At 42.3% G+C, this 27994-nt stretch overlaps 1 protein-coding gene across 4 annotated transcripts in view; it reads left to right on the forward strand.

Moving 5' to 3' along the window:
• LOC122937809 (ATP-dependent translocase ABCB1-like) overlaps window positions 1–24434 on the forward strand; it is a 182715-nt gene extending 158281 nt beyond the window's left edge. For all 4 annotated transcript variants that reach the window (XM_044292882.1, XM_044292884.1, XM_044292883.1 and 1 more), the window contains 6 exons: window positions 1103–1243; window positions 6908–7064; window positions 18474–18671; window positions 21930–22136; window positions 22224–22370; window positions 23824–24434. In XM_044292882.1, the coding sequence (XP_044148817.1) occupies window positions 1103–1243; window positions 6908–7064; window positions 18474–18671; window positions 21930–22136; window positions 22224–22370; window positions 23824–24018 (1045 nt within the window). In that variant the 3' untranslated portion in view covers window positions 24019–24434. The remainder of the gene's footprint in view (window positions 1–1102; window positions 1244–6907; window positions 7065–18473; window positions 18672–21929; window positions 22137–22223; window positions 22371–23823) is intronic.
• Window positions 24435–27994: the final 3560 nt, after the last annotated feature.

The following is a 27994-nucleotide window of genomic DNA, read 5'->3' on the forward strand; positions in this document are numbered from 1 at the left end:
CCACCACAGCATAGATCATGTGCTGTTTTGAGGTCACACATGACAGGAGAATAAGAATATCCCTCCCAGGATGACACTTCTTTCATTGAGGAACCAAATTCAACAGCTCACGATCCCCTTGACGCTGCACAGGAAAAGGGGCAATTCCCACCGAAAAATCCAATTAATTATTCCCAGCAGACGTACTTGTGTCAACCTTGTATTTTTATTCCAGAAAATATGTCCATCAACAGGACGCGTTTCGGCTTATGTAGCCTTTCTCAACGGTACGGTTGAGAAAGGCTAAATGAGCCAAAATGTGTCCTGTTGATGGACATTTTTTCTGGAATAAAAATACAAGGTTGAAGCAAGTACGTCTGCTGGGAAAAATGAATGTGACTTCTCTCATTGAGACATGTAAGCCAGCCTACTATCCAAAAGAACAAGATAACCAGAATTTCTCTTTATCATTAGGGAGATGAACAAATAGTCATGATGAGTATTATATGTCAGGCAACGCTGCTCTCACTTTCTAGGAAGAATATAAGCCTTCTGGAAGGAAAGCTAGCTTGCATGTCTTGTAGAGCAAAGTGTAATCCAGGGTATGAGATTCTAGTTGTCTTTTGCTTTTGGATGGAGAATTGGCTTGCATGTCTCGCTTTCAGTAGAATATTACCTTTTTTGTTTTTCATTTTGTGTCATAGGTTTTCCACGCATGATAGAAAGCTATAAAAACTTGAAAGAGTTATTGTTATTTTATTTCATTTTGTCATGTAGTAAGGGAATCTACCAAAGTGTTTTGTATGTCAGTAATGGGCTGTTACTTTGTCCTCATCGAGGTAGCACAGCATCTATGGAAGTCCGATCACAGAGACATAAATTTTGAATGGTACATGTGCTCAAGGATTCAAAAATAACATTGGCATGAATTTATTAAGACTGGGGTTCACATAATGCCAGTCTTTACACCCATGCACTAGAATAAGATGCACCTAATTTATTAAAAGGCAAATGCTTTAGTCGCATCTCTGGCACTCAGTGCAGCAATGAGCAGTTCAAATGCTGTTTTTATGTAGTTGCTTGTCATAAAATAGATTTTCTAACATATGTGTTTTTTTTCCAGGAATGCATTAAAGATCGCACCTATTTATGGATTGGCATGCGCTATAGCAGAAAGTTTGCAATTCATTATATGTGCACCGGTGTTTAGCCTCGGAGGATGGCTTGTTGCACATTGCTATATATATATTGAAAATGTTTTCCTGTAAGTATTTGAATTACTTTTTGGATGTCACATATTAAACAAATATATTTTAATAATATTTATGACTCGGAATCCGACCACTTTCATGCATCCTCCAGCCCAATAACACCCTACAACTGACAAAAATGTTGTTAAAGCATTGCATCTTCCATTTTATCACTCTCTTTCCTTTAATTATGACTAATTTAGGAAGCATTATCATATTCATTAAAAGTATTCTCATGAAAGTATTGCAAAACTTGTTTAGCACACGTCTTACCTTGTTTCTCAAACTGTGAGGCATGGCTCAATATCAGATAAGGAGCTGTTCCCAGTCCTGTTTTCTGAATAATCCATCCAGCAGCACAGAAGCAGGCAACAGCAGCTATCAATGTGAGCAAGTTCTGGGGCCTATATAGTTGCAACACTCAATTGCCAATAGCTATATGGTTACATATATTGGTGTATATGCTGCTACTTTGTAGCTTCTGCAAATATTTTGTCTGCTTCCTGTTAGTGATTCATCGGCTATCACTGGTTCTGTGACACTGTTGCTGTTCCTTCTGGCTATTACTGGTAGCGATCGTCTGCTGTGTTTGCTGCCTGATTCGGTCAGCACTGCTCTTTCTGTGAGCTACTATTATTTATTACTGCGGCACCCTAGCTGCCTTGGCTGCCTGTAAACTGGCCAGATGGATTTGCACACTGGAATGCACTAAAGTCTAAAACCCTAAATGCTGCCACCCGACATGTTTCGCCATATACATGGCGTCTTCAGGGGATCGGGCAGTCTGTGGACACAGACTGCTCGATCCCCTGAAGACGCCATGTATATCTGGCCAGTTTACAGGCAGCCAAGCCAAGGGTGTATTGACAGCCAGATTTTCTGGCAGATAATCGCTAACAATCGTTCCTATGAACACTCGTTAGCAATCACCTGGCATTCTAAGGCTACTTTCCCAATAGCATTTTTGAAGAATCCGGCAGGGTCCAGCAAAAACTCTTCCGTTACTGATAGTACAACCATCTGCATCTGTTATGAATGGATCCGGTTGTATTATCTTTAACATATCTTTAACATCGCCAAGACGAGTCATCATTATTTCCATAGAAAGTCAATGGGGGACGGATACGTTTTCTATTGTGGCAGATTGTGGAAGAGAAAACGGATCAGTCCCCATTGACTTGCATTGGGAGTAATGCTGGATCCATCTTGCTCCGCGTCCCAGGACGGAAAGCAAATTACAACATGTTGCGGTTTGCTCTCCGGTATGGGAATGCAACTAAACGGAATGAAATGCATTTTGGAGCATTCCATTCTGTTCAGTTCAGTTTTGTCCCCATTGACAACGAATGGGGACAAAACTGAAGCGTTTTATTCCGGTATTGAGTCCCTATGATTGAACTCAATACCAGAAAACTTAAACGCTAGTGTGAAAGTACCCTAATACTGCCTCCAATTGCCTGATGAACAAGCATATGCTCGTTCATCGGACAATTGTTATTTTTAAGCATGTGTAAAAATCACTATGGTGTCGCTGGCAGATCACGCTAATAGCGATCTGCTGCCTGCGCACCACTGTCCTACATGGGGACAAGCGATGGCATATCAATCACTTCTCCCCATGCTACGGAGGACATTGCTGCATGTAAAAGGAGCTGTGTCCTCCAATAGCTATCTGGTGATTGCTGGAGAGAACGCTTCCCTCCTGACCATCGTCCGCGGCATTGGGGTGTCTAATACACCCTTAAGTCACAGTGTTTGGGTGCTGTGTATCAGCAGGGTTAATAAGTGAGGTGGAACCAAAGTTCAGGAGACAGCTGGGGGAGGTTTTTAAGCCTGGACAGGAAAAGGCCTGACAGTGTGTTAGGCAAAGAGTCCTGTGAGCATGTGAGTCCTGGACATCAATAAGCACAATGTCATCATTGCACCAGTGGAACTGATGACTGAAGTTTTCTCAGTGGGAGAAGTTCAGATAAACAAGGAGCCTCTCTGTTCAGGCAAAGTGAGACATTTCTTGGCAGGTTTGTGTAATGTGAAGTGATACCAGCTGACATAGGACTACTGTGCTCACATGCCAATATGGAAAGGCTGATGGCAGCTGTTATAAGAAGCCTTAGATGACTAGTGATGAGCGGCAGGTGCCATATTCGATTTCGGCGAAATTCGCGAATATTCGATAGAATATTCGTTTTATATTCGTCGAAATCGAATATTCGTCATTATTCTTGTTATCGCGATTAATATGCGATTTAAATTATCGCGTATTGCGATTGTAACTTAAAGGCTACTCTCCTATTGAAATAGCAATGCGATTAATTCGTTATAAAAATCGAATTTCGATTTTAACTTAGCACTGCTATATTCCATATTCATTAATTCTAGCCTAATATGGACTATAGCAGTGCTAAGTTAAAATCGAAATTCGATTATTATAACTTGAATTAATCGAATTGCGATTTCAACTTGGACCTGGTTTACTATGGTTGGCTTGGTAGAATTAGCGAATATGACGAATATATTCGTTATATTCCACAAAACGAATATAACTAATGTATTTGTCATATTCCACAAAACGAAGATAATGAATGTATTCTGCATCTTCGTTTTAGCTACCTATTCGTCAACTTCGCTAATTCTAGCAATCATATAGGAAAGTTTACTATAGAGACACTGCTATATTCCATATTTGTTAATTCTAGCCTAATATAGAATATAGCAGTGCTAAGTTAAAATCGAAATTCGATTTTTATAACTTGAATTAATCGCATTGCTATTTCAATAGGAGAGTAGCCTTTAAGTTAAAATCGAAATTCGATTATTATAACTTGAAATAATCGAATTGCAATTTCAACGTAATTCTCAAATCCGACAGTACATTCTAGTATATGGAGTCGTTCCCATGGTGATGGGGACGCTCCATGAGCATGGAATATAGCATTACTAAGTTAAAATCGCCATGCGATTACTTCGAGTTATATTAATCGCATGGCGATTTCAACTTGGACCTGGTTTACTATATGGTTGGCTTCAATGGCCTGGTAGAATTAGCGAATATGACGAATATATTCGTTATATTCCACAAAACGAAGATAACGAAGTATTCTGCATCTTCGTTTTAGCTACCTATTCGTCAACTTCGCTAATTCTAGCAATCATATAGGAAAGTTGACTATAGAGACAGCTAAGTTTAATTCGCTATGCGATTATATTACTTTGCTTTTTTTTTTTAAATAAATAGAATAATTATAATACCTGATAATTATTATAATTATACTATTTATTAAAAAAAAAGCAGTCATATAATCGCATAGCGAATTAAACTTAGCTGTCTCTATAGTAAACTTTCCTATATGGTTGCTAGAATTAGCGAAGTTGACGAATAGGTAGCTAAAACGAAGATGCAGAATACATTCGTTATCTTCGTTTTGTGGAATATGACGAATACATTAGTTATATTCGTTTTGTGGAATATAACGAATATATTCGTCATATTCGCTAATTCTACCAAGCCAACCATAGTAAACCAGGTCCAAGTTGAAATCGCAATTCGATTAATTCAAGTTATAATAATCGAATTTCGATTTTAACTTAGCACTGCTACAGTCCATATTAGGCTAGAATTAACAAATATGGAATATAGCAGTGCTAAGTTAAAATCGAAATTCGATTTTATAACTTGAATTAATCGCATTGCTATTTCAATAGGAGAGTAGACTTTAAGTTAAAATCGAAATTCGATTATTATAACTTGAAATAATCGAATTGCGATTTCAACGTAATTCTCAAATCCGACAGTACATTCTAGTATATGGAGACGTTCCCATGGTGATGGGGACGCTCCATGAGTATGGAAGTCGGCAGAAGCGGCAACGGGCGCTGACTGGAGCAGCTAGGAAGCCAGGAATCCAAAGGACAGGTAAGAACAACTTTAGGGAAGTGGGAAAAAAAAATATAACAATTAAAAAAACTAAAAAAACGAATATTCGAAATATCGAATTTATATCACTATATTCGAAATATTCGCGAATTAGCGAAGTGCCGATATTTGCGGAAAAAAAATTATATTCGAATATTCGCGCTCAACACTATAGATGACATTATATCCTACTATGTTTCATTATTTTATACAGTACAGACCAAAAGTTTGGACACACCTTCTCATTCAAAGAGTTTTCTTTATTTTCATGGCTATGAAAATTGTAGATTCATACTGAAGGCATCAAAACTATGAATTAACACATGTGGAATTATACACATAACAAAAAAAATGTGAAACAACTGAAAATATGTCATATTCTAGGTTCTTCAAAGTAGCCACCTTTTGCTTTGATTACTGCTTTGCACACTCTTGGCATTCTCTTGATAAGCTTCAAGAGGTGGTCACCTGAAATGGTTTTCACTTCACAGGTGTGCCCTGTCAGGTTTAATAAGTGGGATTTCTTGCCTTATAAATGGGGTTGGGACCATCAGTTGCGTTGTGGAGAAGTCAGGTGGATACACAGCTGATAGTCCTACTGAATAGACTGTTAGAATTTGTATTATGGCAGGAAAAAAGCAGCTAAGTAAAGAAAAACGAGTGGCCATCATTACTTTAAGAAATGACGGTCAGTCAGTCCGAAAAATTGGGAAAACTTTGAAAGTGTCCCCAAGTGCAGTCACAAAAACGATCAAGCGCTACAAAGAAAAAGGCTCACATGCGGACCGCCCCAGGAAAGGAAGACCAAGAGTCACCTCTGCTGCGGAGGATAAGTTCACCTGAGTCACCAGCCTCAGAAATCGCAGGTTAACAGCAGCTCAGATTAGAGACCAGGTCAATGCCACACAGAGTTCTAGTCCAAATTTGAGATCTTTGGTTCCAACCACCGTGTCTTTGTGCGACGCAGATAAGGTGAACGGATGGACTCTACATGCCTGGTTCCCACCGTGAAGCATGGAGGAGGAGGTGTGATGGTGTGGGGGTGCTTTGCTAGTGACACTGTTGGGGATTTATTCAAAATTGAAGGCATACTGAACCAGCATGGCTACCAAAGCATCTTGCAGCGGCATGCTATTCCATCCGGTTTGCGTTTAGTTGGACCATCATTTATTTTTCAACAGGACAATGACCCCAAACACACCTCCAGGCTGTGTAAGGGCTATTTGACCATGAAGGAGAGTGATGGGGTGCTGCGCCAGATGACCTGGCCTCCACAGTCACCGGACCTGAACCCAATCGAGATGGTTTGGGGTGAGCTGGACCGCAGAGTGAAGGCAAAAGGGCCAACAAGTGCTAAGCATCTCTGGGAACTCCTTCAAGACTGTTGGAAGACCATTTCAGATGACTACCTCTTGAAGCTCAGAATGCCAAGCGTCTGCAAAGCAGTAATCAAAGAAAAAGGTGGCTACTTTGAAGAACCTAGAATATGACATATTTTCAGTTGTTTCACACTTTTTTGTTATGTATAAAATTCCACATGTGTTAATTCATAGTTTTGATGCCTTCAGTGTCAATCTACAATTTTCATAGTCATGAAAATAAAGAAAACTCTTTGAATGAGAAGGTGTGTCCAAACTTTTGGTCTGTACTGTACGTTTGCTGTTTTATACTTATCTATTCTTTTATGTAAAGTTTAATGATCATTTAATGATTATTTAACTATTTAAATTATTTATTAAATTATTTCTGATGTGTCTTCTCTTAGAACATTTTTCATGATTACATTTACGGCTCGCAAAGTGGCGCATCCAGATTCCTTCACATTAAATTTAGGAGCTGCAAAATTTTCAGCTGAACGCATTTTTAAACTGGTGGATAGAATTCCAGCTATTGACATCCACAGTGAAGAAGGACAAACTTTGGTAAATATATATTTTTCCTTTTTTACACAGTGTTTAGTGCATTTGTTAGAGACACTGAAGTGGGTAGAAAAATGCTCTGTAATGCGTGATATTAATGCAGTAAAATTTCAATAATGAATGATAAAGCTATTGGATTATCGACTACTAATGGAATTTGAAAAATTTGGTTCGAGACTAATTTTTTTGCGAATCACGTTAAAAACGTCTATTTCCTGGCTGCAGAGAGCTTTTATAGTGGTGTGGTACTGAAACAATACTGTGAGTCAGTATGACACGCAGATGACAGGCGTCACTCTTAGAATCACTGCACACTTTACTTATTTGGGCAGTTATGGGGCCAAAACTGACCAAATAACTCAAGTGTGCACTCAGCCTTAAAGATCAATGTTAGAAGATGCACACTTCTTTTACACTGTCGTCAGCTGATTCCACATAGATGTCTACACAACCTGTTCTATTAAATGCTTATACAAGTAGAGCCCCCCCCCCCCCCCCCGACAGATTGGAGTGGGTGTCAGCAGTAAATTTGTATTGACATTACTGAATATTTTGCCCTTCCTCTGATCCGTCAGAACAGTAACCCCAAAAAACGGACCCTGTCTGTGGAGCATCCATCTTCACTCAGTCAGCATTTGGTCAGTAATACATCAGTATTGCTAAAGCCCCAAAAAAACTGGATTGAATCCAAAACAGAGATGACATGTGGATGGAATATTTGCATGTCTTCTGTGTTTTGTACTCACTCCTGCTTTTGGCTACTATATTACAGCTGTTACATAGACAAGATCCGTTGTGCGTCTCATTTTTCCTTCCTTCTGACAGATCAGAAGAAGGGTCAAATAAATAATGTCAGCCAGGCCGAAAGGCCAAATAGTGGCCCAGTCATGAAGTGGGGAAGGTAGGAACAGCATGAGAATTCCACAGAGTGGCCCTATGACATAGTGGTGAGGTGGAAGCAGAATGAGGAGACCACAGAGTGACACAATGACAGTTTGGATGTTGCAGCAGCATTAGGAGGCCGCAGAGTGGCACAATGACAGAGTGTGGAGGTGGCGGCGGCAGCATCAGCATCAGGAGGAGGCCACAGGGTGGCACAATGAAAGTGTGGAGGTGGCAGCATCAGCAGAATGAGGACACCACAGCTGCTGGGTAGTGCATCATTTGTTTGTGGTTTTGCTGCGTTACCGCAGTTACACTGGGTGATAAACGCTATTGGAACAAATAATTTCTACTGGTGCGATATACCAGTTGCCCCCCCAAAAAAGTGATTGAAGCAGGGGTGTTATATACCAATAATATACTTTCTATATAGTGCATTTAGTTAGTGCAGCATTTGTTTGCAGTTTTGCTGCGTTACCTCAGCTATAGACAGTGACAAACGCTATTGGAACAAATAATTTATACTGGTGTGATATACCAGTTGCCCCCCAAAAAACTGATTGAGGCAGGCGTGTGATATAACTTCTTCCACAAATACTGCTCTTCTATAGGGACTTTTGTCACAGGGTCATTTTGGAAATGACAGGCAGAAGAAGAGGCAGGCCATTCCGCAGGAGTGGTAGGGGTCGGGCAGGTGCACCAGGCCGGAGCCTAAGTGTGAAGTTGCAGATGATGCGTGCAATTACGTCAAAGGATGCACCAGACTTGGTTGAGTGGCTCACTCAGCCTTCCGCTTCCGCACCCTCCTCATCCTCTCTATCTGCACCCTCTTTACTCTCTGCTGTGTGCACCCCCAAAGACACCACCACCACCAAATCCCCTCCCCTCCATCCATTCCAAGACCTTACCGATGTGCAGCCATTCTTGGCATCGGATCAGGAAGAGGAGGTATCAACGTTCGCCACACAGCAGTCTGACGACAATACCCAGATCAGCCCAAGGAGGGTGGTCCCCGCTGTTGCTGCCTATTCCGAGATCTCTAATGTCAGTAGTGGTAAAGGTGACGATGATGACGTGTCTATGGACGTCACGTGGGTGCCCACAAAAGAGGAAGAGTAGGGGGTTTAAGAGGGAGAGATGGAGGAGAAGCAGGCAGAACTTACAGTGAACAGGAGGCAAAAAGCAGACTGCTAATGTATCTGGAATGAGCCATCCACCATGCACTGTCACATCTGGCACTCCCAGGATGCCGGCACATGGCTCAGCAGTGTGGGGTTATTTTAACGTGTCCGCTGCTGACAATAGTGTTGCCTTCTGCAGCCAGTGCTGTCAACGCATAAGTCGCGGTAAGCCCAACACTCACCTAGGGACAACCGCCTTAAGAAGGCACATGGCCTCCCATCACCGAGCCCAGTTGGAGCAACACCGTCAGAACATACAAAGCCACACTCCCGGAGCTCCACGTCCTGCCTCTTCTCCTTCTCCTCTCACCTCCAATTTGTCCTCCACCTTCCACCGTGCCGTTGTTGCATTCATCTGGCAAAAGGCAGGCTTCCGTGGCCCAAATATTCGAGCGTGAAAAGATGATGACGCCAGATAACCCTGTTGCCCAACAGCTGACCGCTGGCTTGTCGGAATTGCTAGCCTGCCAACTACTGCCATGTAAACTGGTGGACTTGGAGGCCCTTAGAAAATTTGTGGCCATTGGCACACCACAATGGAAGGTCCCCGAAAGGAAATATTTCTCCCAGAAGGGCATCCCAGAGCTATATGGCCACGTTCAGAGGCAAGTGAATGTATCTCTGGCACACAGTGTCAGTGCCAAGATACATCTGACCACAGACATGTGGTCTAGCAAACATAGGCAGGGAAGGTACATAACTTTTACTGCCCACTGGGTGAACCTTCTGACGGCCGTCAAGCATGCAACCCGTAGCACCCGTGTGGATTTAGTGTTATTGCGACGGATTGCATGCAGGCCTGCCTCTTCTTCTCCTCCTCCTACTGCATCCTCCGTCTCCTCCTCGACTGACTCCTCCTTTTCCACTGCTACTGCCTCTTCTGCTGCGCCCCTAAGCTCTCCAGAACCTATTTGACGTCCTAGGTGAGACGTTACCATGCTGTGAGGCGGCTGTTGTGCCTAGAAGCCAAGAGCCACACTGGTCCTGCACTGCTTTCAGCTCTGTGGTCACAGGCCAATCAGTGTCTAACCCCACTCAATTTGACAGTTGGTAAAGTGGTGTACAACGGTGACAATCTGCTGAGCGCGCTAAAACATTGCACACGTCCTGAACTTAGTCGTGCAGCGATTCATTGTAAAATACCCTGGGGTCTAGGACTTCTTCCATCAGACCAGAAAAATCTCTGGCCATTTTAGAAGATCTTACACGGCCATGGCTCGCCGTTCAGCGGCTACACCACCTGCCCTTCAGACGTCTGATTTGTGACTGCCGGACACACTGGAACTCCACCTTGTATATGCTTGATAGGCTGCTCCAGCAGAAACGTGCAGTTAACGACTACCTGTACGAACTTTGTGTCAGGACAGGTTCTGGGGAGCTTGTTTTTTTTCTCTGCGACAGTGACTGCTCATGCGCGACGCAAGCAGACTTCTGCGGCCATTTGCTGAGATCACCAAACTGGTCAGTCGCAGCCAGGGCGCCATCAGTGATATCGTACCTCACGCCTTCTTTCTGGAGCATGCATTGCGTCGTGTCAACGATCAAGCCGTCGAGGAGCAGGACGATGAGGAAGTCAAGATGAGGGAGTGTGAAGAGGAGTCAGAGGAGGATGGTGCCGGGGCAGAGGAGGAGGAGGAGGAGGAGTAAGAAGAGCATGCTTCAAACTTTTCTGGGATCCCTGCTATTGTCCGTGGCTGGGGAGAGGGGACAGACAACAACATTATCCGGGAAGATGAGCAGGAGCCAGGCCAATCCACTGCATCCAGTTTAGTGAAAATGGGGGCCTTCATGCTCCAAAGTTTAAAGAGGGACCCCCATATAAAAAGAATAAAGGGCAAGGACCAGTACTGGGTGGAAAAGTACTAAGACCCCCGGTACAAAAACAAAATGGCGGATAAGTTACCAGTATCACAGAGGACTGTCAGAAGGCAGCACTTCCAGGCCTTGCTTCGAGAAATGCTGCATTCTGCTTTTACGGGCATTGGCAGAGGAATTTCCACTCACAGAGAAACAGTTGCGAGTACCAATCCAACAGCGCATGCAAGAAGAGGGCGGTTTGAAGATGTGTTGGTCACTTCGGATATGAGATCATTCTTGCAGCCAACCCATAGAGAGCTGCCCTCTAGATCCAGCCTCAGGGAACGCCTAGACTGACAGATGTCCGACTACATCGGGTTAACGGCCGATGTGGACACTCTGAGAAGCGAGAAACCCCTGGACTAATGGGTGTGCTGGCTTGACCTGTGGCCAGAGCTGGCACAATTTGACATGGAACTCTTGGCTTGCCCCTCGTCCAGTGTCCTGTCCGAAAGGATATTCAGCACAGCAGGGGGGATCGTGACCGATAAGCACACTCGCCTAGCTTACGACAAAGTGGACTATATTACATTTCAAAATATGATTGAGGCATAAATCTCGGAGAAATTCAACACATGTGAGAAGTCGACCACGTTTAATTGAATTTCCTCATGACAGCCCCCAAATATACGTCACAACCCAGAACAAATAATGGTCTCTGTCTTAGATAAATACAGCGGCAAAAAAAGGCCATTTCTGTCCGTTGAATGACTAATGTTTTGGGTCTCTGAGAAATTCAACACCTGTGATGACCACGTGTTTCAACTATTATTATATGGGCAAGATAATACATTTTGGGTCATTTGCTGACTTTGTGACAGTCAAATACAAGCTTTAAATGCTGCAGTTATGTTCAGGGTTTAAAAAAACACCAGTTTTTTGCAAGATAATACATTTTGGGTCCTTTGCTGAATTTGTGACAGTCAAATACAAGCTGTAAATGCTGCAGTAATATTCTGGGTTTAAAAAAAACACCCATTTTTTGCAAGACCCTACATTCGGGGCCTTTGCTGCATTTGTGACAGTTAAATACAAGCTTTAAATACAGCAGTTATATTCAGGGTTTAAAAAAACACCATTTTTTTTGCAAGATAATACATTATGGGTCATTTGCTGAATTTGTGACAGTCAAATACAAGCTGTAAATACTGCAGTTATATTCTGGCTTTAAAAAACACACATTTTTTGCAAGACCCTACATTTGGGGCCATTTATGCATTTATGAAAGTAAAGTACAAGCTTTAAATACTGCAGTTATGTTCAGGGTTTAAGAAACACCATTTTTTGCAAGATAATACATTTTGGGTCCTTTGCTGAAGTTGTGAGAGTCTAATACAAGCTGTAAATACTGCAGTTATATTCAGGGTTTAAAAAAACACCCATTTTGTACAGGACCCTACATTTGGGGTCGTTGCTGCATTTCTGACAGTCCAATACAAGCGCTAGATACTGCTGTTATATTCTAGTATAAAAAAAATACCCAATTTGGGCAAGATAATACATTTGTGGCCTTTGCTGCATTTCTGACAGTCCAATACAAGCGTTAGATACTGCTGTCCAATACAAGCGTTAGATACCGGCGATCCCTGGCCCTGAATGGCAGCATTTCAAAATTACTGGCCTTTGAAATTCTGTCATTCCGTCTGGTGGAAACGGATAGTTTTAAAAGCTTTATGGCTGTGGCTATCCCACAGAACATCATGCCCAGCCGCCACTACTTTTCCAGGCGAGCCATCCCTTCCCTACACAACCAAGTGGGGGACAAAATCTTTGCAACTCCATCTGTGGCAAGGTCCACCTAACTATGGATACGTGGACCAGTAAGCAAGGACAGGGACGTTATATCTCCTTAACAGCACACTAGATAAATGCAGTGGCGGCTAGGCCTGGGGTGGATAGCAGTTTGGCGCATGTCCTTCCACAATCGAGGATTGCAGGGCGATTCAGTTTGCCTCCTGTTGCTTCCTCCTCCTACTCCACTTCCTCATCATCTACCGGCTCCTCATCTGGTCAGCGTAACACCTTCACCACTAACTTCAGCACAGCCAGGGGTAAACGACAGCAGGCAGTTTTAAAACGTATCTGTTTGGGGGACAAACCCCACACCACGCAGGAGCTGTGGACAGGCATGGAACAACAGACCGATGAGTGGTTGGTGCCAGTGAGCCTCAAGCATGGCCTGGTGGTTTGCGATAATGGGTGAAATATCGTAGCAGCTCTGGGCCTAGCCGGTTTGACGCACATCCTTTGCCTGGCACATGTGCTGAATTTGGTGGCGCAGAAATTCCTTAAAAATTACCTCAATATGTCAGAGCTGCTGCAGAAAGTGGGGGCCATCTGTGCGCGCTTTTGGTGTTCTCACCCTGCTGCTGCTCGCCTGTCAGCGCTGCAGCGTAACTTCGGCCTTCCCGCTCACCGCCTCATATGCGACGTGCCCACCAGGTGGAACTCCATCTTGCACATGCTGGCCAGACTGTGCGAGCAGCAGCAGGCGATAGTGGAGTTTCAGCTGCAGCACGCATTAGTGAGTCACTCTGCGGAACAGCACCACTTCACCACCAATGAGTGGGCCTCCATGCGATACCTGTGTGCCTTGTTGCACTGTTTTGAGTACTCCACAAACATGGCCAGTGCCGATGACGCCATTCTCAGCGTTACTATCCCACTTCTATGCCTCCTTGAAAAAAAAAACGCTGCTGTCGATGATGGAAGAGGATGTGGCACAGGAGGAGGAGAAAGAGGGATCATTTTCAAGGGTTTCAGGCCAGTCATTCACAAGTTGCTCCGAGGGTGGGTTACTGCACCCACAAACGCCAGGTACACAATTATCCAGCCAGGGCACAGTTCTGGAGGATGAGGAGGAGGAGGAACCGTGTTCACAACAAATTGGCACCCAAACCAGTTCATGACCATCACTGGTGCGTAGCTGGGGGGATACAGAGGACACAGACGATACACCTCCCACAGAGGACAGCTTGTTGTTGCCTTTGGACAGCCTGGCACACATGAGCGATTACATGCTGCAGTCTCTCTGCAACGACCGCCGAGTTGCCCACATTCTAACTTGTGCTGATTACTGGGTGGCCACGCTGCTGAATCCTCGTTACAAGGACAACGTAAGGTCCTTAATTCCATCACTGGAGCGTGATCGTAAGATGCGCAAGTACAAGCACACGCTGGTAGACACGCTGCTGGCGGCATTCCCACCTGACAGCAGGGGCACAGTGGAAGCACAAGGCGAAGGCAGAGGAAGAGGAAGAGAAAGAGGTTGCTAACGCAGCTGAGGCACCGCCAGCATCTCAGAAGGCAGGGACAGCATGGCCGAAATGTGGAAAGGCTTTGTCAGCACGCCACAACAACCAGCACCACCTGCTGATATGGAACGTCTTAGCAGGAGGCAGCATTTCAGCAACATGGTGGAGCAGTATGTGTGCACACGCCTACACGTACTGAATGACGGGTCTGCCCCCTTCAACTTCTGGGTCTCCAAATTGGGCACATGGCCTGAGCTTGCCCTTTACGCCTTGGAGATGCTGGCCTGCCCTGCAGCCAGTGTATTGTCTGAACATGTGTTTAGCACGGCAGGGGGCGTTATCACAGACAAGCACAGCCTCCTGTCCACAGACAATGTGGACAAGCTTATGTCCATTAAAATGAACCAAGCATGGATCCCACAGGACTTGTCCATACCTTGTGCAGAATAGATATGTATACTGACCTTACCCAGCCATTGTTATACTCTAGCGCAATTGCTCATTGTAGTATTTTGATATTTCACACTCTTTTGGGGTGTGCCCTAATTTAAACAAAAAATAAATAAAATGTAAACCAAAAACCAGTGTAGGCTTCCTCCTCCACCGCTGCTTCCACCTACACTGCCACATCCACTGCCTCCTCAACCTCTTACTCCATATGGACCTCCCCCTCCTAGATCAAGGTTAATATTTTTTATTTTTACGTATTTTATTTGAAGTCATTTCCCTATCAACATTTGTTTGCAGAGCACTTGCCATGCTCTTAACCAAATTTTGCTGCCATTTGCAGCCCTCTAGCCCTTTCCATGACTTCTTTAGAGCCATTTTAGTGCTCCAAAGTTCAGGTCCCCATTGACTTCAATGGGTTCGGGTTCGGGGTCAAGTTTGGGTCTCAAACTCAAACTTTTTTGTGACATTCGGCCAAACATGTCGAACCTGAACATTCATGTGTCTGCTCAACTCTAATCAACACTTAATACATAATATTCATGGGATAATCTCAAATAATGACCTGCAGGTAGATTCTAAGGACGGGAGTTGAGGAACACTGCTCTAGAGAGGTAAATGATCTTTGTAGCCACTTCTCATTTAAAAAGATTAGGATTCTGCATATGGGACCTCCTCTCTTAAACACCAATATGCATTTTTACAGCAATCACTAGGGGGACTTAGGCTAAGCACTGCACATGAGAGACTCGCTTCTACTCTATAACAAAATAATAGCAAAGACAGGTGCACTCTGCGGTCTTACTAAACCTTCAAACTGATTTTAAAATTGAGAGATTAGTCAACATGTCCTATGGTGTAGAACATGTCCTGAGCCCGAGCACAGCGCCAAGGTTTCTCAAGTAGCTCGGGACCTAACACTCACCTACCTGTGCCATATGGGCAATACCAGGAGCCAGTGGGCAAATTACAAGAGCATGAGGCCGACTCACAAACAACTCACCAGTTACCGCCAGCATATAACCATGCTAGCAATGGGAGGAGGGAGGAGTCTGCGAGTCCCACTCAAGACTGGCTGGTATGGCCCAGGCCTCACAGGTGCACCTAAATGTAGCCTGTAGATGGAAAGCAGGCACATTTAAATTGGAGTTTATACACCTCCGGGCATCTCTATATATACAAACTGAAAAGAATGGCGTGGTATTAAACAAGCAGGAGGTGCTCAAACCCACATGCAGTTGTGCATATATACAGGGGAGAAAATCCTGCACTTGTTGCCCGTTGCTAATGACGATCCCCAGCAAAAATGCATACAGTGGAGGATGCCCGCAGCAAACCATAAGTACCCCAATAGACATCCTACACAAGATAGCAATTATGTGGATGTGATAATCAATATAACAATATAATAGCAAAGACAGGTGCACTCTGCGGTCTTACTAAACCCTCAAACTGATTTTAAAATTGAGAGATTAGCCAACAAGTCCTACAGTGTAGGACATGTCTGAGCCCGAGCACCGCGCCAAGGTTTCTCAAGTAGCTCAGGACCTAACACTCACCTACCTGGGCCATGTGGGCAATAACAGGAGCATGAGGCCGACCAGCCAGTCTTGAGTGGGACTCGCAGACTCCTCCCTCCTCCTCCCTCCTGGTGAGTTGTTTGTGAGTCGGCCTCATGCTCTTGTAATTTTCCCACTGGCTCCTGGTATTGCCCACATGGCCCAGGTAGGTGAGTGTTAGGTCCCTAGCTACTTGAGGAACCTTGGCGCGGTGCTCGGGCTCAGACATGTCCTACACAGTTGCTTGCACTGTCTCTAATTTTGCGACACTGATATCTCATATGCTAAAAGACCTTAGTTTATCCTTTAATGGCACATTCCACTTTAGTGGCTATAATAATAAATTGAAATGGTCCCATTGTAACAATGCCTATGCTTGTCCACAAAATGGACAAGAATAGGACATGTTTTATCTTTTTTGCTGGACAGTGGAATGGACATATGGATGTGTACAGTGCACGATGTGCTGTCCGTATTTTTTGCAGACCCATTGATATGAATGGGTCCACATTCAATGCTCAAAAAATTCGGATCAGATACGGACCAAAAATACAGTCGTGTGAATGGGGCCTATGTGAAAGGAAAAATAAAAAAATAGCTGCGGGAAAGATAGCAGTAAAAAAGCGAAGTGCAAAAATGTAACAAGACGCTGTCCTGAAAGGGGTTAAAACACATCAACTTCAAGAACTAACTGCCCTCTTGCCTTATGTATCCCACCCCTCGATAGGTGCCATTGTCACAAAGTAAGCAGTGATATGCAAAAGACCTGTCCGTGGTTTTGATATAGCTCTGTGTGTCCATCGCTGTTGGAGCGGTTTCATGATAGAGTGCATGAAATCTGTGTGGGCATATATGGTCATTAAACAGTTCACTCTGAAACCTTTTATAGCACAGTTTAGCCCCAAAATTGAGGTAAACTAATTAATAAATGTGGGCCTAGGTATTTACTAAACACAATGAACCTCTTTCATGAATATTTTTCATTTTTTGCTTCCCCAATTTTTAAGCGCTATCACTTTAATTTTCTCTTCACAAAGACTTATCAGGACTAGTTGTAGTTTGTTACTTTGACATATCATGTATGGAAAAACGGGGGAAAATATCTTTGCAAGGTGAAAAAAAAAGTGATTCAGCCATTGTTTTTTTGAGTTATGTTTTTATGTCATCGACATAAAAAAAAACGAAACACGAACCTTTCACCTTTCTTTGGGTCAGTCGAATACTGCAATAGCAAATTTGTATACTGTTTTTTATATTTTACTACTTTTAAAAAATACTTTTTACAGACCTGTGTGAAAGCGTGTTTTTTGTGAGGTAATTTTAATAGTACCATTTTGGGGTGCCAAAGACTTTTTGATCACTATGTTCAAGTTATTTGCGGTAGGGGTGCTACGTAAACATACAAATCTGCAATTTGAGCATTTAGATTTTTTTCTGTCATGGTGTTCACCGTACAGAAAAATGTATTTTGCATTTTAATAGTTCAGATATTTCCGTATAGTGTGTTGTGCTTGCAAGCACAGCTACCGCTCCTGGGTTGCAGGGTGGGAACATGTGATGAACAAATGAATCCAGCCAGCACAGGAGGCGATATGGAAAAATCACAATACATTAGTAAGTGCCTTGTATTAACTTTCTCTACCCTTTAAGGGTCAGTGCTCAGAGTTATCCCTGATCACAGACATTGCATGATCACTGTTTGGTTTATTTTTCCCCCTCTGTTTGTCATCTATATTTCACGGGCACTGCTCAGCTGAAAATGACTTTTAAAAGCATCTCCTATGAGTGATCATTAAAAAATGGACCTAACACAGACCAAACACGGATGTCACGTTGTGTCTGTGATATTCACTGACCCATAGACTTCAATTGCTCTACGGACCAAAGTAGAGCAATTCTCTGTGATTTTTTTTCACTGACCTACATATGATCAGTAAAAAAATGCTGCAGTGTCAGCAAACATATTAAAATCAAAGGGAGCATGTGCTGTCCGCAGAAAATGGCACAACACACGACTGGAAATATATGGCAGCTGTCGGGAAGGGATTAAATAAAAGTCACTAAAAACTTTCTCTAGTGCTGGCTGCAAGCAAATAAAATTTTATGTTACGCAAAGCAAGATATTTAAAGGTGTTTCAGAAAACTGTTTTCACTCATTATTATAGGGCTGCTATAACACAACCTGTAAGCTGCATCTCTGTATAACCTCTCTCTATATATTTATTTTAAAAGAAACAAATGGAGGGAAATCTGGAGTTTAAAAACATCCAATTTGTTTATCCAACAAGACCCAATGTTCAGATTCTTCAGGGACTGGACTTGAAAGTTTCTAAAGGCCAGACTCTCGCACTGGTTGGAAGCAGCGGCTGTGGAAAAAGTACAGTGGTTCAGCTTTTGGAGCGTTTTTATGACGCTGAAGAAGGACAAGTGGTAATGTTATTGTTATATTGTATGTGAAATGTAATAGAACAATACTCTGGTCATAGATCGATGTATAATAGATAACAAAAGCAACCTGCAGTATACTTTATGTATGATTTATAGATGATGTGTTCCAGGTTTGGACTGCACAGGGCCATTGTGCAAGAACTGGAGTGTGCATGGGGCCCTCACTACTTCAATAGTCCATTGTAGAGCAAATTCATGTGTTATAGAGCCGGAGAAGCTGAGCAGATTGATGGATATTTTTGTGGGAAAAGATTCAGTAACACTTGTAATTTATACATTTATAGCTTTACTTTAGCTAACTTAAAGAGTTTTCAAAGATCTTTTTACAAATGACTAGGCTTGAGCGAATTATAGATCCGAAGTTGATTTGTTCAAATACTTGGATTTTAATGCTGTTTCCGTACCGCATTAAAATGTATTGGCTTTGTGGAGTCAAAGTTTGTTTTGCCCAAAGTCGCGCAAGACTTTGGTGAATTCTTACTGTAATCATATCTGCATATTAAAAACCTGTTTAAAATAGCGATCCGAACTGGGCTTTGGTACTGCAGTTCGGATTGCTCTTTTTAATTGTTTTAAAATACGCAGATATGAAAACAGTAGGAATTCACCTATGTCTTGCACGACTTCGGGCGAGAAGAACTTTGTGTCATGGCTGAGGATGGGGGAAACCCTCAGCTGTGCGATGTTACACGTATCTGCAAGCTGCTTGGCCAGGACAACAGAATTAGGGAGCAGGTCACCTCCTACAGCATCCCTAACTCTGACCCTGACTCCTAGCTGTATGAGCCAACCCAGATGGTAGGAGGGCTCATACTCAGGAACCTCGAGTCCCTACTAGCCCTCAGAAGATCCCTGAGCTAGGAGCTGGGTAAGACAACCTGTTCCTCCTAGACACAGAGGAACAGGAGTCTAAACTGGCCAAACTGCAAGGAAGGGGAAACATAAACAGCCTATGGATATGGCAGGTGAGTGAAACCACTTCCACACCTACCTGCCACAGACACACTGACTGGATCCCGTGCTCACATGCTGTTGTCCACACCAAACATAAAGGACACAGCGCACACACATAAACACACAGGAACCCAGATCCATAGCTGCAATAAGAGAACACATCACAAAAACATTAAATAAACATAACGCATAACTTTTATGACCACAAGGGTGGCCCTCACTGGCAGATGGTAAAAGAGACCAGAAGGATGACTCCAGCTTACAACAAGGCTGGAGTACCCCTCAGCTTCAGGTCTCAGCAGAAGCTAAATAGCCAGTAGCCGCACCCACACAGACACACACTGGAAAGGGAATTAACCCTTCCAACGCCAGACAGGGTAGTGAAGCCACTTAAAGGGGAAGTGCACACACACATAAACCCCGTGCACACAAAACAGGGAAAGTGCACACATACATAGACAGGTTGCCAGGTGCAACCGCATGCACTTGACAGCAAGCTGTCTAGCAAAAGCACAGGCTGCTATACTGCCAATACTATCATGTTGCCAGCGGCAACCACACATGAGGCAAGATACTAACAGCCCTCACCTGAGGTTGACAACAAACCTAACCACTGGCAACTGCATGCGGCTAAAAGAGTCACGACCATGACCATGGTCATGACACTTTGGCTCCACGGAGCCAACATTTTTTAATGCTGTGCTGAAACAGCATTCAAATAAAAGTATTTGAACTAATCGACTTTGGATTTATGATCTGAAGGTTAATTCGCCCAAGCCTAATAATGACCTATTCTCCGGATAGGTCATCAGTATCTGACCAGTGGGGGTCCGACACCCAGGACCCCCACAAATTAGCTTTTTGAGAAGGCTCCGGTGCTCACATTAGCACTGCAGCCTTCTCCCTGCTCACCAAACACAGCTCCTTCCATGTGATAATGGCTGTGGCTTAGTTTCCCCCATTGAAGTGAAGCTGATCTTCGCCTAGGGCATGTAACTGATGAACATGATGCCACATGACATAGAGAAAGCTGTGAAAAGGCCGCTACTGCGAGCACTGGTGCCTTCTCAAACAGCTGATTGGCAGGGTTACCGGGTGTTGGCTACCCACCGATCAAATATTGATGACCTATCCAGGTGTAATTTCACCTTCTCACCACTGCAGATGCGACGACTAGTAGGTAAAGAATGAAGAGGAGGCAGCACTGGCACAGCACACCTTCTCTTCAAACAGCTGATCAGTGGGGATGCCAAGTGTTGGACCCCCGCCGATCTGATATTGATAACTTATCCCGAGGATAAGAGCTCATGCACACGACAGTATGGCTTTTTCAGTGTTTTGCGGTCTGTTTTTTACGGATACGTTGTTCCATTTTTTGTTTCCGTTGGGGTTCAGTTTCCTTTTCCGTTCCGTTTTTCCGTATGCCATATACAGTATACAGTAATTACATAGAAAAAATTGGGCTGGGCATAACATTTTCAATAGATGGTTCAGCAAAAACGGAACGGATATGGAAGACATACGGATGCATTTCCGTATGTGTTCTGTTTTTTTTGCGGACCCATTGACTTCAACGGAGCCAAGCACTGTGATTTGCGGATAAGAATAGGACATGTTCTATCTTTTCATGGTACGGAATTACGGAAATCCTGAAACGGAATGAACACGGAAACACTTCATTTTTTTTTGCTGAACCATTGAAATGAATGGTTCAGTATATGTACTGCATACTGAACTAAAAAAACGGCCAGTATACTGAACGCAAAATACTGTCGTGTGCATGAGTCATAAGTCATCCATAAAAATAACTTGGACAACCCCTTTAAGTTTGCCATATATCTACAGTGCATTTTCCACTGTCCCCTGTGGATTGTGCTGCAGATTTACCTCCAAGCCGTTATAAGAGTCATCTCATTATAATCATCACTGGTAGGATTAAAATGACAGGTAACACCTATTTAAAGATAATCACACCAGTCAAAATATGCAATGGTCGTATCTCACCTTTTCCTACTGCCGCATAGTGACCCCGCATATGTCACAGATTATGCCCAGTTCACTCTCCCATGGAAGACAATGGAGATCTTTAGAAAAAAGGATTCCGTGGTCCATGTGGCTGCTGTAAATTAGATCTGTGAATGCTGTTAACAGCAGGTCATGTAAAATAAGTATTTAAAAAAAAAATCTGTAATCACAAAACAAAAACAAATTAGAAAAATAATATGTTTCAGCACCTGGTTTTAATTTGTAATGATAACTGTACCTATTATATTTGATATATTTTAGCTTGCTGATGGGATCAACATCACGTCTTTACATCTGAAGTGGCTCAGGTCGCAGATCGGCATTGTGTCACAGGAACCAATCCTTTTTGACTGCAGCATCAAAGAGAACATTCAATATGGAGACAACAGTAGACTTGTTCCAGAGGAAGAAGTCATAGAGGCAGCGAAAGCAGCCAATATCCACACATTCATTATGAACTTGCCAGAAGTAATTTATTAAGATCATATTACTTAGATTTAAAGTGTTGACCGTTTGCTTCCCAACTGAACGTTTTCTGCCTTTTTGATATTGAAGGGATATAACACTCGTGTTGGAGATAAGGGAGCTCAGCTTTCAGGTGGACAAAAACAAAGGATCGCCATTGCACGCGCTCTTGTACGGAAGCCAAAAGTGTTACTCCTGGATGAAGCCACTTCTGCTCTAGATACCGAAAGTGAAAAGGTAATGGGAATTAAAATAAAACAATACAAAGGGAAAATATTGCCATCAATCGAGCAAAGATCTATGGCTTGCACCTTTTTAATGTAAGGGTATGTTTACACATTACAAATGTATTGTGGCCCTGTGCGACCTTCATTTTATAGAGGCAAACAGAGTTTTCTCCTATATTCCTACAGAGGTGCCATATGCAGGCAAATGTGCTTGCAGGATCTGTACGCACTTCACTGTCATTATAATTGTTCTGTGTACATGTGTTTTTTTGTATGTATGACTTCTAAGCTACCTTTTCTGTGTTGTTTTCTTATATTTACCTGTAATGTACATTATAACTTTCTTCTTTGGAGCTATACTTAAAGGGGTTATCCCATGAATAATGTAAATGAAAATCACATAGTACATGACAATCTCTTTCTAACAAATCCAAAACCAGCCCTGTACCTCACATGGATCCAGAGATCTCCATATTCATTGATCTGCTAGATTTATATTAAGCTGGCAGCTCAAGGGGAGTGTCTTTTCTCCTGCAGATCAGGGGGCGTGTCCATGCTCTCCCTATCACAGCTCAGGAGGCGTGTCCATGCTCTCCCTATCACAGCTCAGGAGGCGTGTCCATGCTCTCCCTATCACAGCTCAGGAGGCGTGTCCATGCTCTCCCTATCACAGCTCAGGAGGCAGTTGAAAGATGAAACTGAGCATGTGCAGCCTTTTTAGTGAGCAGGACAAAGACAAGAAATTAAGTGGCGCTATACAGATACATTTTATCGAATAACTCAGTAGCTATACAAAACTTTAAATTACATGCAATTACAAAAGTATTCAAATCCACGTTCTGGTTTAAAAACTGTACAATGCTTTTTGTGGGACAACCCCTTTAGTATTAAATGTTAAAAACTGTCAGTTTCTCTCCATTTCAAAAAGAAGTGTGAAGACTATTTACACTTTCAAAACCACATTTTTATTCCCTCAGTACACCCAAAATGAAAATTAAGTGACTTTAAATATGGCCTTAAGCTGTAGAGGACCCTGCTGTAAATGTACATGTTCCTATGTGCCCGCATTGCTGAGAAAAATGAAGCTCTTATATATGCAAATGAGTCTCTAGGAGCTATGGGGGGGGGGGGGAGGAATTACCGATGGCTCTCTCTGCAACCCTGTCAATCAAAATGAAGATGGTGTGGCAGTTGCAGAGAGAGCAGAGCCTCAGTTGCCCCTAGAGGCTCAGTTACATATATTAAAACATCATTTTTCTCAGCAATGCAGACGCATATGAACACGGGAGCCTACACAGATGTCTTCAGCTGCCAAGCACACATGCAACAGGTCAACCAGTTTCATAGGTACAAATCTGCTGACAGATGCCCTTTAAGTGCAGCCCTAAAACAATTTGTTTTCTTATGTAAACTTCACACTACTTGATTTATTGCAATTGTGAACCAACTTTCATATTTTACAGATTGTGCAGCAAGCTCTGGACAGTGCCAGGCAAGGACGGACATGCATAGTGATTGCTCATCGATTAAGCACCATACAGAACGCTGACATTATCGCAGTGATTAAGAACGGGAAAGTGGTGGAATACGGCACTCATAACCAGCTATTGGCTAACCAAGCTGATTACTATGCTCTTGTGAACGCACATGACAATTAGGCCTTATACACATGGCAAAGCCTTACACTAATACCTTAAAGGTCTATATTACAGACCTTCTAGGTACTCAATGTGCCTCTGTGAGGTGGTGCATTCTCCGGTTAAGCAAACATTCCATGGAAGAATATAGCTATATAAATCATTGTGGAAAAAACACTCCGGGAAAGATTTATCATCTCCCTTGTGCCTGCGTTTCATCATGTTTGGTGCATCCTCCAGCAGTGCAGGGGATATCAAAATGGGAGAAAAAGCGATGGTCTTGATAAATCTGCCCCGTGTGTATTAAATAGAGGCACACAAATAGCCTCAGATATACAGGATAGGCTCACAGATTTCTTGAGGTGCTATATTACTGTTCTATACTACTCTGGCCTGTAATACTTTTTGTGTATGTTGTCTAACTGAAATTTTATAGATCTAGGTAAAGGATTATGTATGATGGGAAACATTCACCGTACCCCCCAATATTGTAAAATAAAATAAAAAAGTTCATAAAATGCGGCATCAGTTTTATTCCCATGGTAATAAATAAGGTCTAATATTTTATCATAACATAATTTATTTACCAAAATAAATCTTCAAAAAATGTAAATGTGAACAAACCTGAACAGTCAAGATGGCATCACTATTTCTGAGTATATGAAGAACAGCATGATGCAGGTGGTCCTAATTAGAGATGAGCGAAGTATTCCAAAATTCGATTTGGCTGCTTCGCTGAATTTTACAAAAAAATTAGCTCTGTGACGAATTACTTTGTAAGTAGTGGGTGCAATTCTTTGTAAGTAGTGGGTACAATGACAGGGAACTGCGAATGCGCCACTCCCCGTCATTGTAACCCCTCAGATACCACGTTCATACATGATCTCGACATCTAATAGCAATAACTGGGTGTAAAATAAAAAAAATTAATTCAATCATACTTACCTCATCCATTTGCTAGCGACGGGCCGGTCGTCACCATCTTGACGGAAGATCTGGCTTGAAATTTTGCACGGGCCGTGATGACATCATACGTCACCACACCCAGGATTTTGTGCAAGATCTTCAAGCAAGATGACTGTGGTGAGCAAATGGATGAGATAAGTATGATTTATATTTTTTTTTTGCTTTTTAAACCATTTCAGGGAAAATCCATTCGCTACCACTAAGCATGAGGAAATCCTGCTTCTCAGCAAATTGAATTTTTTCTGAAATTCGGAAGTGGACTTCGATTTGTTAAACATTATTCCTGATGATACCACTGGTCAAATTCTGCACAGGCGAGTTGTGGCCAGGAGAACTCATCATGGAGGTCTAGGCTAAATAGAGAAGAACACGGAAAGTGAATGACTGCAACCAGAGAACAAAACTGGTATCTGACTACAGTATGGTTACTGTATAGTAGTAGTTTTGTTATTGGTAATACTGACTGGCCTTTGGATAGTGTTTTTAATTCAGTAACTGTATGGTGGCATTAAATAATTGTAATATGTGGTAAAAGTGTGGAGGTATTATTTAGTCTTTGTATAGTGGTATTATTTAAAAGTGCATGACTATTATTGAGAAGTATACTATTCTATATACAGTAATGTTTATGATGAGACAAATTATTTTGGGCTGGGACAAATTATTTTGGGCTTGTAGATGAGTGTCTGCCAACTCTAGTATTAACTATTTGGTTAATAGATTATGGATTCAAGCAGCTGAACAAAGCTTATTTTACTCCAAGAATGCTCAAAAATGTAGTGTTTACAAGAAGTACTGCTACAAGGCTTCAAAGTGAGGCAGTCACAAATGAAACTGTTTGATTGATTTAAGCTTAACAGATACCATGTCTCTCAGTTTTCCTGAGGGCACAGTGGTTGTACAATTTGACTAGAACTGGATGGTGGCTCTTTCAAATTCTATGGAGATAAGTGTGATTCCTGGAATCTACTGCAGCCAGCTGCTTCCAGTCCCCCCAGTGTCCTGAACCCTCCACACCTTTCCATGACTGATGTGTGGCCATTAAATTGATTCTTCTCTGCATCAACTCAGAGGCCACCATCCTTCTCTCATACTTTCGGACTTCTCTTCAGGATGTGTGGCAGCAGGAACCCAAATCCTTTGTTTACAACTAGGGATTCACATCCACCACACACTACTACTCTTTTGGTGGGAGAGATTCCCTTTTTACAGCACCAATAACAGCTCTGCCTCCTAGAAACGTCACTACAACCAGTTAATAGCGGCTAGTGATCCTCCCTCCCCTATCTTACCAACTCAAACCTATTGACGCGTAATTAACTGCCATCGTAAAAAATAAACAATGAACAGACAATTTATAAACTGTTCCCAACCCAGTACGTCCATCTTAAAAGGGAAAGAAATCTATAAAATGTCCATTTTAACGCATCAGTAAAGTCACAGAACACCTTCACCAGTATAAAACGTAAAAAGGAAAAATATTTGACCCTCCACCTTGCCCTATAATCTATTAACCCTGCCTACAAAAACGGAATAGCCGCCCCGATAAGAGCGATCCCGTGTCAGGAACCTCCTAATCACCCTGTATGGCCCTGAAAAGGGATAGATACCACCACCTACAGAGACCCACTATACAATTGTCAGGTGTCAAATGTCAGTGGTCTAAATACATGTATTAAAAACAGAAAAGATGAATAAAGATATTTTATCAATAAATAATAGTTTCACACAAACTCTTTTTATATTAGTCTGCCCAGTAAGTTGGTATACAGTATGAACATTATTTTAGTGAATAATTGTCCATAAAATCATTGGTCACGTATATATATATATATATATTTACCAGAAAAAAAACACTGTAGCAATAGTTAATTTACCATAAAAAATAACTCATATTTAATGCTAGAACATAGATCGAATAGCTTCACTTGAGATGCAGATTGTACATATAGCAAATACTTATAAATAAACCATGCATATAGGTAAGGTATACAGATATTTCCCCCTAGCAAATTGCATCAAGTTCAAACCTCAATCAGTAGCTATATATTTGGCAGATGATCGCCTGAAAACAATTGCATGCTGCTCATATAGGGATAATCAAAAAGCATACTTGCGTGTCAGCAACAATATATGTCAAGCTCTAGAATATACTTGCTCCAGTAGTAGTTAGATCTTAGATATTGGCATTGGTGGTGCAGTGGCTGCCTCCATGATGGATACACTGGTGCCTGTCCATGCCTGCATGAGCTCGGCGTTCCTGTAACTATCCACGCTCTCTAAAACTGGAAGTCACGTGAGCGGAAGGTGCAGCTTGCGGTGGAACGCATAATGGAATGCATGGTGGAATACAAATAGATCACAACTGTGATTCTACATACAGGACAGAATTGTCATTGGGCATATCAATAACCTCTTCTGATATGGACAATTTTCTCTTAAATTGCTCAAGTATTTGGCAACACATTAAAGATATAATTTAACTTATTAGGGTTAGGCATTATCAACCAGCTGATTCCTTTTAACACATCAACAGAATATTAGCAGAATATTAACATTAATTTGCTTCAATATATTTTTTGGGGGAGAGGATAACAAAATCTATGTCTAAAGGCTTATTCACACATCTGTTGCAGCCAGAGCGCATGGGTGATATTTAGTACAGCAATGAGGTCTGTATGTCTCTGTAGGACACAGACCTGGGTACCGTGTAGTACCCTGAAATAGGGGTACTGTGAAATCTGGATTGTTGTTGACATTTCCCCCTGTTTCCCTTATGCAAAGTTAAAACTTCTTACTTTATTTCTTTTTAAAGGGTTAACTTGCACTGTTTAATGCTTAAAGGGCTTCTGTCACCCCACTAAAGTGATTTTTTTTTTTGGGCTAGTGAAATTAGTTATATTGCGATATATGACAATATAATTGTGTTACTTACTTTGATCCAGCAGTTTCTGCAAAAAACGAATTTTTTTAATATGTAAATTCGGTCTCTACCAGCAAGTAGGACGGCTACTTGCTGGTAGCTGCTGCA

The sequence above is a fragment of the Bufo gargarizans genome, chromosome 5 (assembly GCF_014858855.1).
Source record: "Bufo gargarizans isolate SCDJY-AF-19 chromosome 5, ASM1485885v1, whole genome shotgun sequence".
NCBI lineage: Eukaryota > Metazoa > Chordata > Amphibia > Anura > Bufonidae > Bufo > Bufo gargarizans.